The sequence below is a fragment of the Balaenoptera borealis genome (genome assembly GCF_965194805.1).
Source record: "Balaenoptera borealis genome assembly, chromosome: X".
Classification (NCBI taxonomy): Eukaryota; Metazoa; Chordata; class Mammalia; order Artiodactyla; family Balaenopteridae; genus Balaenoptera; species Balaenoptera borealis.
Genome location: NC_138881.1, coordinates 21491177 through 21505918, shown reverse-complemented (window position 1 = coordinate 21505918; position 14742 = coordinate 21491177). Strand labels below are relative to the sequence as shown.

Here is a 14742-nt window from a genome sequence, read left to right as displayed (position 1 = left end):
AGTTTTTGTACTTTTCATGTATAAATGAATGTCTTCTTTTGTGACATTAAAAACATCATGGTTAAGGAGTAGGAAACAAATGACTTAACTAAGAATAAAAACAAATTGTAAGGATACGCGTAGAAAATATTCATTCTCTCTAGGAATCAAAGAAATGCAAATTAAATCCAGTGGTAAAATACTGTTTCGTATCCATTTATGGTAGCAATGTTTTACTTAAATATCACCAATGATATTATCACCAATGAAATGTCACTTCTATAGTACAAGGAAATCTGTGGTGAAACTGGTGCACACATTTTGTTATTAGCAATTAGTATCACTCTTTTACAAAGCAATTTGACAAAAGCCACAGAGATACTCAAATCTTTTGACTCAAATATTTTACTTCAAGGAATCTAAACAAAGAAAGTAATTCATCCAAAAGCAAAAAGACAAATGGGGACTTCCCTGGTGGCACAGTGGTTAAAAATCCGCCTGCCAATGCAGGGGACACGGGTTCGAGCCCTGCTCCGGGAGGATCCCACGTGCCGCGGAGCAACTAAGCCCATGCACCACAACTACTGAGCCTGCGCTCTAGAGCCCACGAGCCACAATTACTCAGCCTGCGAGCCACAACTACTGAAGCCTGCGCACCTAGAGCCCACGCTCCACAACAAGAGAAGCTACCGCAATGAAAAGTCCGCGCACCGCAATGAAGAGTAGCCCCTGCTTGCCACAACTAGAGAAAGCCCGCACGCAGCAATGAAGACCCAATACAGCCAAAAGTAAATAAATAAATAAATGTGTTTTAAAAAGAAAGGATCATATAGTAATTTTTTAAAAGACATATGAACAAGATGTTCAATACAGTTATTAACAATAGCAAAAATAAATAATGTAATAATCAAGCAAAAATTTTAATTAAAGATGTAGCAGTGAAATATAAGATTAACATAAGGATTTTTAAGGCTAATACAGAAATGTGGGAAAATCTGTATATGCTAAGTGAAAACAAATCTCAAAATAATATACACTGTATTTGCTACCATGTAAAACTGTTTTAAAGAGTAAGGTAATGTGCAAAAATGACTAGCATTACTTTAGCATAGGGGTATTAAGAACGAGTTTTAATTCTAAAACTTCCATTTAATGCCATCATTAGATTGTTTCATTAAAATTCTTTTCAGTATGAGTTTTGACAAAATTTATGTATCACAAAACGGGTGAAATGGTATTTGCAAAATTACCTTCGGAATATGTAAAGATACTCTGTTTAAATGGAAAAAAAGAAACCTATAACCTAACATCTTGTACTACACAGCACTTTGGGAAACCAAGATTTTCTTTTTCAAATTAGGTAAGAAAAAATATTCCCTATTTTCAACAACTAAGACTATCCATAAAGAGAAACTATACAGTTTAAAAAAAAAAAAAAAGCACAAGTGCTTTGAATATACAGAAAGTGCTGGCACCACCTTAATTCTAAATAACAACGTCTAAAAACGCCTTCTGATTATAAGTACCCCTAAGGATCACCTTCTGTAAAGTTACACAAACACACGCTCTCTGTCTAAGCTTACAGGCCTGCCCCCCAAACAACTGTAACTTAGGACGACTATGAAGAAGGCAATACTCCCAAGTCCCTGAAACATCAACTACATCACTCCATAGAACCTCTGGACACGAGGCTTCCGTGAGGAATGGAGAGAGAAGGCCTCAACGGCAGACAGGGTAATGCCAGTGGCTGGGCGAGGAAGAGTGGTATGCTAATGCGCAGTCTGTGAGATAGTCGTTAAGCAGCTTTCATCACTAGCTAGAATTTATTTCAATTGCAAGGATGAGGTGGTTTTTCAACTATCTGAAGGAGGAGAAAAACACATGGCAGCAGCTGGATTCAGCAATAAATGCTACATTTACCTTGTTAATTTCAAACTGGCTCACTGGGACACTGCCATTTAGCACATTTTCTCCAATTTCTATTAACCTCTTCTGAATGTTTTCCACTATAGTGTCCCGGCTTTGATCCGAAAGAATCTGGCCAATGACAAAGCTGCAAAAAAAGAGAGGGATTGATTTTTTAGTATCATACTTTATTAATAAAGGAGAGAAAGGAAGATAAATGCCATTAGACTAACATGTGGGCAAGAGCCATACTAAAAGCTAACATGACAGTTAATGTCCAAAAGCCCGTTACTATGTGTTTTCTAACATTAACTCTGTCAAAGGTTTACCAACCTTGGAACATCAGGTTTGCCCTTAAACACACAGACCAGCACCCCCCCCCCCTTTTTTTCTAACGTGGCAGCTAAGGCTTCCCGTTGCGTGTGTACAGAGAGCGGTATGAGTTCCATCGTATTTTTATGCAATTACAAAAATTCACAAGCAATTGTGTTCTACTCTTAGGAGAAATTTGAGAAGACAAATATTTCACTTTCCTCATAAGGCACCAAGATATTATCTCTGCCCGAGATGACTACAAGCTAGGAAAGTAGGAATATAAAGTTCTTTATGCAAATTTTTTAAAACTCAAAGATTCCAAACTTTTCTTTCTTCAGCTTTATAATATTTTTCAGTGTTCTCTAACCGTATTGCTATGCCTCAAAAACTTCATGTTATTCTATCAGATCCAAAAAAAAGAGAAAAAACGAAAAAGAAAAGGAGTAAGGAAGCCAATATTTTATCCATTTCTGAGAAAATGCAGAGCGAGGGTTTGACAGCTGCATTATAATTTGTCAGAAAAAGAACCCTGACAAAAACATTTGTATAGCTTTAATTACTAATACATTTCTAACTCAGAGAAATTTACTTCTATTATGATGCATCTTTTCTTAGAAAACACAAAGCTGAAGAGAACACTCTAATTGACAGTCTATACAAAGTAGTTTCATCTTTGAGTACATTTGGGGGCAATGAAGCATTTCAAACTATATTTCATAAAAGGCTAACAGTGACCCGTACTCAGATGATCAACTTTGCCTAATCAAGAGTAGTTTTGCAGAAGCAACAAATGCTCAATCTCCCAACTTGAAAGCAAGAGGAAGACTGGAAAACAAGTAAAAAATGCTGACATTCAGCAATACTAAAATTAACTTAACATTTCACTTTAAAGAAAAAAGTCCTTCTATTTTCACAACTGTTCAGGTTCACAAAACAGGAATTATCTGGAAAGATGGTACATAAAGTACCTAAGGATTCGTCTTTTTAAAATGGGTGCTTTATAAATTAATGTGACCCTAAAAACAAACAAATAGGTCTTATTATCACAACCTTCAGTCCCAGATGTAAAACTAAGGGGTCAGTCATGACATTTATTATTTCTGAGGTACATACAGTATTTGAGAACTAGCTCTTAAATTCACCTGAGATTAGTAAGAATCTTTACACACAAATGATATGGGCGGGAACAAAGTCTCACTCCATGGCCCACTTTTAATCCCAGAACATTTTAAGCCACAACACGGGGACACCTTAACAATTATGGCCCTAAGGAGGCACTAGGAACATTCAGGAGCACAACACACTGCACATTCTAAAAGAAACAGTAAAGCAAAACAAAACAAAAACAAGCCAACATCGATGAACCCAACTCTGTAAGCATCTAAAATGTGAAGGCTTACCCTCACCATGAGTTAAAACTCGTAAGATGCATCTTACAGCAAGCATTTCTTACTGAGCGAGTTTGGCTTTTTCTAAGTTTTAACCCATCTGTAAAATTCTACTCCATATCAGTGAGAACTGTTAATATGCAATGATAACAATAACAAAAAAGAAGTCATGTCCTTGTGCTTGGCAGAATCAAAGTGTTCTCCACACCGTTAATGCTTCAATTTTTTTAAAAACAAACAACAAAAGCAAAAATGAAAACTGAACTCACTTTCCAGTGTCTTTAGCAAGATCACACCAATCTCTTCTAACTATATCTAATCCTTTCACCTCCTGTTTGGTGACGTAATTCCCATCCGATGTTGGCTCAACAACCAGAGCAGCGTACTTCTTTTTCTTCAGCAGTAGCAGGGACTTGAAAATACCATCAATGTCTATTTCAAGTAGTTTGTACAACTTATTCACTTCACTTTTCACCTGTGAAAATTTCAACCATTAATGCTAGCTTCTCAAACATCTAATAGGGAGAAGATGAACATGCCGCAAATTCCCAAGAGTTCATCTAAACAAAACTAGAAGTCACATAAGACTAGAAGGCATTTATTCAGGTTATATAGAACACGATATTATGTTTGGTATGATGCAAGAACTTTGAAAAAGCACAGGGACAAAAACTGATAAAAAGATAAACAAAGAGACAATAATATAACTATATCATCCCACTCAACCAAAGGACAAAATTGGCAGTGTCAGCCCCAGGAAATTTATGAAAATTATGAAATACTCTGTTTCGAATCTAAAAACTAAATGCATAAGTACTTACCTTCAAACTACCGAATTAGAGATTAGATAGTCCAACAACTAGATACATGGCCAGTAAAACTTTGACTATTAAAATAATGTCTAAGATCTCCCTGTACCTCCCATAGCACCTTGACTTTAAGCAAATAACTACCTGCTGAACAAATAAATGAAACAGCCACCTGCTCTTTATTGATAGGGTCATGGCACAGACCATCACCTCTAGGGAAAATGCACAACTTTTCAAGGTCCAATGAGTACAATATGCCAAGCTTGCTCTTAAGTAAAGACTACAGTTCAAATTTCACGCATTTTAGGGGGGAAGGGCAGGAAGCTGTTAGCTTGTAAGATGGTACCTTAGTTTTCGTTTATTGGGACAATATCTTAACATAGCAAGTGCTCAAAAAGCACTTGCTAATTATGAACTGCAATTAGGAGGCTACAAATGATTACTTTTAAATGTCCCTTTGACTTTCCGAATATATTTTAAGTACTCCTGGAAAAATTATAGATATATGTATATATGTTGGTAGGTACTTATCCATATCTATCACTGTATAAAATGCATCTCAATACTACTAGAGACATAATTCTCCTTATGAATGACAATGTGATAGGTACTAATGTGGTCACATCTTACACTTACCAAACTTAGACTGTTTTCAAAGGTATAACATATCCATCACTTAAGGAAAAACCAATTTCCTTTGAATTTTGCCCTCAAAACAAACAGCTGGAGGTTAAGAAATATAACAGAGGATGAAGAATCGAAGGCACTAAGTTTATTATTATTTTCAGAAGGACACAGATGTACAGAAACTGGAATTTATGAAGTTCCATGTTAGAAACAGAATTCACAAAAGCAGGTTAAAACAGATAATTTTATAAAATTATCTCACCTTGTTTCCCAATTTAAACACTTCTTCCAGATTGGTGCTATTGGTGTTGATCATAATTGAATCTGTATCTCCATAAATAACTTCAAGATTCATCTAATGAAAAGCAAATATTATAAAAGTTAACAACAAAAACACTGTGACCATCACGTACCCAGTGAAACTCAAGATTTTCCATACTATAGAAACTACAGGTTCCGGATGATTTTTCAAGAGTTTACATTTCTTCTTACCCATATTGTCACTGCACAATCAAAGACTAAGCCCCAATGAACCAGAAAGGCAAGCACTGCCACATTAAGAAAATCTCCCTAATTTTCTTACAACAGAGAGTGGAGTGGCAGGGGAAGTATCTAGTTTCAAAAAGATAAGAGACTAGGAAACGGGGGTCTATATTTACCCACTGTCCCACATGCTTAGTGGTCCTGGCAATTTATGAAGCAGAAACAAAATGGGTTTTTTCAATTCAGGGGCACAAATCCATATTAAATTCTTAACAGTTTCAAACAGTATTTAGTAGAATATGAAGTGTCAAAAAAATCAATCATAACAAACAACACTAGAGCACATACAGTATAAAGGCCTGGAAGTAAGCTCTAATTAGCACTGTTACTAATTTGCTAGAAACACTCACATATAGGCTTCAAGCAGTGGCTAGATCATATCAGTGTAAGTAAAAGAAAAAGGCTATAATCCATTAGGAGGGATTATAAACATAAACTAGGCATCCTAAGAAGCCATTTCCAGTCTGGGTTACAATTTTCCTTGAATACAAAAACGTCACCAGGTATGATATCTAAGAATCACTGTATGATGAAAATGCTCAGCATTACCTTCTGTACCATCTCTTTCGTATGCATCAAAATCTAAATGAAATAAAAGAGTCAAGATTAATGCATTATATAATTACAAAAACCTAAACATATGCTGACAGAGATAGGTAACCCAATGATTTGGCATTCCCATATATTTTTAAAGCTCTTGATGGTTTTCTAACTACAACCCTCAAAACAACATCATCAACGTAATCTAAAAATCAGTTTGCCTCCACACTGACTCTCAGGCAGAGATATGTGAGCAGATTTGCTATAAAGATCTATGTAAGATCTATGTAAGCAGATCTACGTAAAGATCTATCTTTAATAAATATGAATAAAATATGCTGTTATAATATGGCATAAAGGCAAACTATTCTTGCTATCAATATTTAAATAGAACTACATGGCTAAACAAAAGCTTGACCAAGCATTTCAAATCTAGCAATTCTTAAACGGTATTCAGGATCTTAATTTAAAAAGTTAAAAAAAAATATGTAGATCTTTACTATATATCCCTGGAGCTAGTACAGCGCCCAGTGCAAAGTGGGGCTCAATAAACATTCAGTAAATAAAGACAAACATATATAGTAGATAGTATCTGTAGATAGGTCTGTCCCCAGGCCTATGCAGCTGTAAGACTAGAGGCATACAGGTTATAATGTAGTTGGTAAATAAAAACAGACATAAATTATCTTGGACTAGATCAGAAGTAAAACATATTTTACAAATGAAGGCCTCTTCAAAGGAGTAATACAACATCCTCAGCACTCAGTACATGTGTGTATGTGTAAAATATATGGGCAAGATGCTCTGCTATGAGCATCTCATGCATTTCTTCATTTCATTCTCTAAGGGCCCCAAGACAGCCACTATTAATACCCTTATTTGTTAGATGCAAAAAACAAAGAGAAGAGAATTCATTTCTCCTAGTAAGTGACAAAGCAAAGATACGAATCCAGGCGCTCTGACTCCAGAGCGTGGGGCCTGAGTCACTGCACGCTATTGCTTCTAGACAAGCATCCATCTTTCAAAGCATCAATCTAAACCAGAAGTCACTATTCCAATGACCCAGATAGAAGATTTACCTCATTTATATTTCTTTTTCCTACCTCCAAGAGTCTTTCTTGTCAACTAAGCTCAAACCTCATGGTGTTGTTTCTGTCCTTCTTGTCCTTTATATTACAGATCCCTGTAAATCCTGGCCTTAGAGTATCTTTTATATCTACCCCTTACGTTCCATTTCCATTGCCTGCCTCCTCTGTAGTACTGTCTCCCAATGTTGTGCACGAGTTCAGTGTCCTATGTTCTTGGGAAAGGAAGACCTTCTCCTGCCCTGGGGGTGGTGAATACTGATCAGGCTAACCAATGGTTTCAATAGTGGCTGTACAGTGGAATCACCCGGCGATCTTTTAAAAAAATGCCAAGAGCTGGCCCCAGCAATTTTTTTTAAACAGCTCTCAAGATTATTCTTATGTTGCAGGCAGGGTTAAGGACCACTGGACTAAGATAATCATGGTAATCCCATTCTAGAAACAGGTTTTTTTTTTTTAAGATTTTTTTTTTTTGACGTGGACCATTTTTTTTAAGTCTTTATTGAATTTGTTACAATATTGCTTCTGCTTTATGTTTTGGCCTTTTGGCCGCAAGGCATGTGGGATCTTAGCTCCCCAACCAGGGATTGAACCTGCACCCCTGCACTGGAAGGCAGAGTCCCAACCACTGGACTGCCAGGGAAGTCCCTGGAAACAGTTTTTAGCTGACAGTTTGTCCCCTACCCAACTAGACCACAAGCTCCTGGAGGTCAGAGCACATGTTTGCGCTTCACATCTGACAGGCACTTGAAAAGCTGTTGGCTAGTTGACTGATAGGTCTCGTAGTAATCCCAATCACTCTTCTACTAGACACTAAAATCCAGTTAACTCATAAAAAACATTCACTCTCCTCCACTTCATCTTCATTTCTTAACATACAAATTACAGGGAAATGCACTGTGGGAGAATACCTGACAATTCCTTTGGGAAAAGGGCAATAATGAGATCAGCCCAAGTCAAGTTAATCATAGTGAGGACAAAACTACTTATCACGAGTTCTCTTCACCTTCTGCCCCTTCCACCTTGCTAGGCATGGCTTTCCTCATCACAACGGACAACCCCACAAGGTAAGCATTCCCTGCTAAGTACACCACCTCAGGAGCAATCTGTCAACCTTTGACTCCAATTTCACATATGCACTAACGGATTTATTCTGCTCTCCTTTTGCACTGTGAACCAAACCTACTATGTCATCCCTGAGTGCACCTCCAACATGAAGTGGCAACGTTCACCTTTCAGATCCATCACCCACCCTCATGCTGTCCTTCCACCAACTCACAACCATTTCCACACACAATCTGAGGGCTGCTACTAAAATGAGTTCCCCTTTGGTGGCAGAAACCTCTCAGTGGATGCTTTGCAAAAATGATAGAAAACTAAGCAAACTATAAAGACTATACATACCGCAACTGCTTTTTTTCACGTAACACTTTATTTTAGAGATTATTCCATGCCCACACATAAAGAGGTGCCTTATTCTTTTTTAACAACTACATAGTATTCCACTGTATGACCCAAGCATGATTTAACTAGTGCTCTACCAATGAACGTAGGTGGTTCCTAATCCTTACCTTCATAAACACACTTTAATAAATAATCCTTATATACATGTAATTTGCCAATCTGCCAGTAACGAGATAAACTCCTACAAGAGGGCTTATTGCATCAAAGATTGTGTGTTTTTACATTTTTGATAAATATAGCCAAACAGGTCTCCAAAGAGGTTGTACCAATTTCTGACAATACTTTTAACCACCATATTTCCTGTGGGTTACCAAACTCTTATTATCTAGCAGAGGCCCTGGTATATGGGAGCTATTAATGAATATTTGTAGAATGCTGAATGAATAATCCTGAGGAGTAGGCGGTATTATAAACCCCATTTTACAGATGAGGAAAACTAGGCTCTACGATTTTGCCCAAAGTAACAGAGCTAATCAGCAGCTTGATCTGGAAGCTGGACCTTATGTCTCATTTTCTTTTCATTATGTCTCACTGCCTTGTTAAAAGGCCCATACCACATGAATGTTCTGGAAGCCAACAATCAAAAACTTATACATTACAGATATTTTCCCCATTAAGGAAATGCATTTAAAAAAAAAAGCCACAGGTATCCTGAAAGGTCTACTGGACACAAGGTACAGTGATTACAAGATAACCGTTCATAAGTTCACTTCAAAGTGACAAGCCTAATATTAAAGCTACCCATTCTGACAGAAAATCATTTTCTAAGTGCCATCAGCTAGAACACAGGGCTATAAAGGCTTGCTAAATTCATTAATAAGGCAGTCTGCAGTTATCTGATTTCACAGCAACACCTGCATATTTATCTACTCATTACCAATTGGATGATGGAATTTTTTCAAGCACATTTCAAAAATCTGCCAACTTCAAGTGTAAAAAAATAAACTTTGTGGTTAATTTTTCCCTTAACAAAGTACAGCTGTTGAGAATAATTGTTCAAGATCTTACCCTGTAATGTCAACTGCAGCAGAACAAAGAGTATTTAATTAGCAAATCTATCCAGTAATTCAACACCTATTATATAAAATGCCTTCGTGATTTTATTCAGGATAATTTGCTAAGAGGGTTATTACTGACATTCAGATGGAATTTAAAATTCCTACGCAAGTCGAGTCATAATAGCAGTAATGATCTCCCCAATCAGGAGATTCGGTGTCACACAAGGCTCTTGCAATGCAGCAGCCGATTTCCTGACTTCTTAATTCCTGGGCTCAGCTCAGCGAGAGCCCTTCATGCCGGTATTTCAGTCAGCAATACATCTTTAATGGGACTCTATTAAAATAACTAGAACAAAAATGACTTTTTTTTTGGTTAAAAAGAATGACAGCACTGCCATCATATCAATCATTGCAGGCTTTGCAGAGCAGTGCCGTTGGGGGAAAAGAGGAGGGGGAAACAGGAAAAGAGTGGGGCTGGGGGTGGGGAGAGCAATCATTAAAATAACACGAAAGGTGTTTTAGCCCCAGTCTGAGCCTCTGAAGACTGGGGAAGGATGGTGGGGACTAAAAAGGAAATGTGAAGTGTATTTCAAAAAATTGCTTCCTAAAGAAAATAATGTGTTCAGGAACACACCCACGATGCGGTTTACTAAGCACAAAGCATGTTTGTCGCGCCAGGATAAACAACAGCAGCCACCTAAGACCAGCTACGACTGAGGTGTGTGGTTACAGGTTCTCCTAACAAGGCCAGGGTCTTTATTTTTTGTTAGAACAGAATACTAGTGTCTTGCCATGCATTCATTCAAAGGTTATAAAATGATTTTAGATGGTATTACAGACTAAAACAGTGCCTTTTTTGGGGGCTCTGTTGGGTCTTCGTTGCTGTGCGCGGGCTTTCTCTAGTTGCAGCGAGCGGGGGCTACTCTTTGTTGCGGTGCTCAGGCTTCTCATTGTGGTGGCTTCTCTTGTTGCAGAACACGGGCTCTAGGCGCGCAGGCTTCAGTAGCTGTGGCACGCGGGCTCAGTAGTTGTGGCTCGCGGCCTCTAGAGCGCAGGCTCAGTAGTTGTGGCGCACGGGCTTAGTTGCTCCGCGGCATGTGGGATCTTCCCAGACCAGGGCTCGAACCCGTGTCCCCTGCATTGTCAGGTGAACTCTTAACCACTGCGCCACCAGGGAAGTCCCAAACAGTACTTATTAATACTAAATGAGAGAGAAAACACCAACTTCCCACAGTTAAAAAAAAAAAATTTCAAGCTCTTACTCCAAAAGCATACATCTATTATAGTAATATCTACTAACAAGAAACCCACTTTGATATCTGATGCAGAAACTAAACAAAATGGGAATCTTCTAAGATAAGAAAATGCTGGGTAAGGTCAAATTCGAAACAAATAACGCACGAACAGAATGACAAGTGAAATCTCAAATGGCTTTAGGATTCTTCTGTTACTGATGACATAAAATTAGAAATAAACTGGAAACTTTTTTGTAATACATTAGCATAATAGGGATAGCAAAATGAATGGTTTTGAAGGATGGGGAAGAGAAAAGTAGAAGAAATATAAATATTATGATATTTGGTAATCCAACCATTATCTAAGCTTTCCCTATTCCCAGTTTCAACAGTTTCCAAGCAGGACTCGGTGTTACTCAGTTCTCCTGCTTGGCAAACATCTTTTATTTCATCTTCATTATATTAGATTGCCTTTTTCCTATTTTCCTATTCTCTGGTGTTCTTAGATGTGTGTCTTCTCTCTAAGATGTTCAGGGAGCAAGGGCTATGGATTTAATAAGCACCCTACTTTCTGTCTCCACCATTCCCATGACACTGGGCTCTCTACTGCCTTTAAACCTTAGCTTTAACTTCTTTAAAACTGCGATAATACTACCACCTAGTTCCCAGAGCTAGGTGGTAATAAGAAGAACTGTATGCTGAAAACATGCTTTACAAAGATAAAACGTTATACAAATATGAGTTAAAAAAATTAAAAAGTCAGGGGTCTGAAATCTGAGTACTGGTTTAAAACTGCCGATTACTAGCTAAGTGATTTGCAAACAAGTTGGTTTCCCTCTCTAGGTCTTAGCATCCTCATTTATAAAATTAAGAGGTTGGGATTCCTCCCAGATCTAAAAATCTAGACTCCAAGTTTGACAAGTAGCAATATCTCTTCCTTATATCTGGCTGCTTTGACTTTGTACCACATTCATTTCTTTAGGATTATGAAAAGGAGGCACTAATATAGCCAACAAAGATAACTATCATTATAAGACTATATTGCCATATTCTAGGTTGCTTTTGAAGGCCACGTGGTCGTAAAATAACTAGTAAGGTCTCACGAGTTGCCTGCATATAACTTTATGCACTTCATTTAAGTGGGTGGGCACATTTACAGTATATAAAACATCTGACACCTTGTCTTGAGATCCCCCTGCTCCCCCACCCCGGGAGAATACATGCACATCTACACACACACACACACACACCAGTGTTTCTCGTCCTCAGCACTACTGACATTTAGGCTGGATAATTCTTTGTCATGGGAGGTTGGCCCTGGCCTCTACCCACTAGATGCCAGTAGCATGCATGCACACGCATATGTGTGCACAGACACACACATACACTCTTCAGTTGTGACCAAAATTTTCTCCAGATATTGCCAAATGATTCCTGAGGAGCATAATTGCCCCTGGCTGAGAATCAGTGATATTATACTGATAACTCAACATTTTCTCTCTCCAGGCCCATATTCAATTGTCTGTCCCACAAGAATTCATTCTAAATCCCAACCATCTCCTCCAAACCTTCACCAGCTCCAAACATAATAAATGGCCCCTCCAACTAAAACATGAAGTTCCTTTATTTTACAAGGAACTTCACACCACCAGAAAAGCCTCTCTGGCCTCCCCAATCCAATGATACTAATGAGAATGCTAGTCCAACGTAGCCCCCAAATTATTCTGTGTAAACCACAGCATATAACTCTATTAGAAAAGGTAAGATTAAGAAACTATAAGCAAATTATAAGCAGAGATCATGTCTTTGCCATTAAACCTAACACAATGCCTGGCACGTAGCAGTAATTCAATGCATATTTGTTTCTTAGGCTCTAGTAAAAGGAGGCAAACCCAAGTGGTCCAGCGTGAGAAGAAGAAAAGAAGCAAAGCCATGGATTGATAAACGCACCTCCACAACGACAGGACCCTAAAGCTGGTTACAGAAAGCGGCTATTAAACCCACACACAGCACACATTTAAATGCTAGCTCTTTCCATGCAAGAAATGAACAGTAAATCAGTTTTACTCCCACCTTCAAATACAATGCATGTTAAATAAACAAATATTCACTCAAGAGAAATGAATTTCTACCCCAGTGATAAAGGCCCGTTAATTATAAACTTGACTGGAACAGCGTACCCCTCCCATACAACTCTTGTTTCCAGATAAACTGATTTTGTTTTAAATCCTTAATTTACAACCTAACCTTCTGATAGCTCATGTGTAAGGAATATAAAACACGTTGACTAAACAAAGCTTTCTGAAAGGTTTCCCCTCCCCAACAGACACATTTAATGATATTTATGAGTATCTTTCAATTACTGCCCTAAAATCTGACAGGGCCCTAATTTTGATCTAAAAACTTAAAAAACCACAAACTACGGCGCTGAATATGTGAAATGAAAAGTGAACTTCTCCCTTATCTTCTAATTTCTTGCCCCAAAATATTTACTCATCTTGTGGATTTTTAAAAATCCACTTTACACTTTGACTTTTAAAAAACTGTTTTCACCTTCAAAGAAACCTTTCTTTCACAACATTCTTATGCTCTATTCCCCCTCCACTCCAACTTCCAGTCTAGAAACTCACGTCTTATATGTTTCACTTGCATATATGTGCATTATTGCCATACGTGGGATTATACCTGACACAGGAGCCTGGAGAGCTGGTAGAGCTGGCTTTAAAGCAAACTTGAGCCAAATCTACTCACAGACACAAGAGTTCAAGTACGAGCCTATATTCTTAAATATTAAATTCTCAGGGGGAGAAAAAAAATCCCTAAGACAACAAGATTGAAACTAGAGCAGGAGATATTAACCTAAGGTCAAGAAATCTGAAAATTCCCGAAACTGTAAGGAGAAATTTGAATGTGTGCCTATATGCATTTTTCTAGGAAAAGGGTCCATGTGTTTCATCAATTTTGAAATTTCTATTCATTTAAGAATAAGTATCACTGAAGATGTTCCAATTAGCCATAAAAATAGAGCTTTCTGATTTCCTGGAATTCACGTAATGTCCATGAAACTAGAAAAACCCCACCCAAAGGTCTTGCCTCTTGCTTTGGAGCTGGGTATTTTCGGCCCCTTCAATGTATTTCCCTCACAGAAAAACACAGACATGTCAAAAGGCACCAAGATTTGGTTCCCTGATTGACTCCTCACATAACTCATCTGGGGGGGCTAATGAAGACACGGCCAAACTATGTCCGCGCTGTAGTGAACATCGGCACTCAGGCAAGTTTCGCACAACCTGATGAAAATTGACTCAAAGTGTCTTACTTCAGTAATCACTTAGACGGAATGAATTTTACATTAGTAAAATTTTACATTAGTGGGATCAAGCATGCACCAAGCCTCAGTGGAAATGAAAAGGGCTTATAGTAATAGGATTTATAAATCCACCCATTAGGTTAATGGCTAAATGATTTACATGTAACTTTCTCCCCCACCCCGCCCTCCCTCACCCTTTAACTCAGTAAAAACTATGCTTGGCATTTTCCACTGCAGTGCCATACACAAAGGAAATAGCCTTTCTATTTTGGGACATTCTAATTTCTAATAATGGCTTGGGTAGCTACCATTAACTCTTTCAAAGCACGAATAATTGACTAATAAAATTAAGTATTCTATAAGGCCTGAAAGTGCTTAATTGATCATAATTGTCTATTTGAGAAGAAGGCGTCAGGCTGGCTATGCTAAGATAATGAAGTTGGGCAATTCTGAAGCACTGCAATCAAGATAATACTTACGGCTAAAAAGGACATTAGCATTTTCCAGAATCTGCAACATTTTCTTTATAACTGAGGTCATGAGA

At 37.9% G+C, this 14742-nt stretch overlaps 1 protein-coding gene across 3 annotated transcripts in view; it reads right to left on the bottom strand.

The window, feature by feature from the left end:
• POLA1 (DNA polymerase alpha 1, catalytic subunit) overlaps positions 1–14742 on the bottom strand; it is a 292398-nt gene that overhangs the window by 169396 nt on the left and 108260 nt on the right. For all 3 annotated transcript variants that reach the window (XM_082375477.1, XM_082375478.1, XM_082375479.1), the window contains 4 exons: positions 6116–6148; positions 5286–5378; positions 3857–4062; positions 1900–2032 (listed from right to left, as the gene is read on the bottom strand). In XM_082375477.1, the coding sequence (XP_082231603.1) occupies positions 1900–2032; positions 3857–4062; positions 5286–5378; positions 6116–6148 (465 nt within the window). The remainder of the gene's footprint in view (positions 1–1899; positions 2033–3856; positions 4063–5285; positions 5379–6115; positions 6149–14742) is intronic.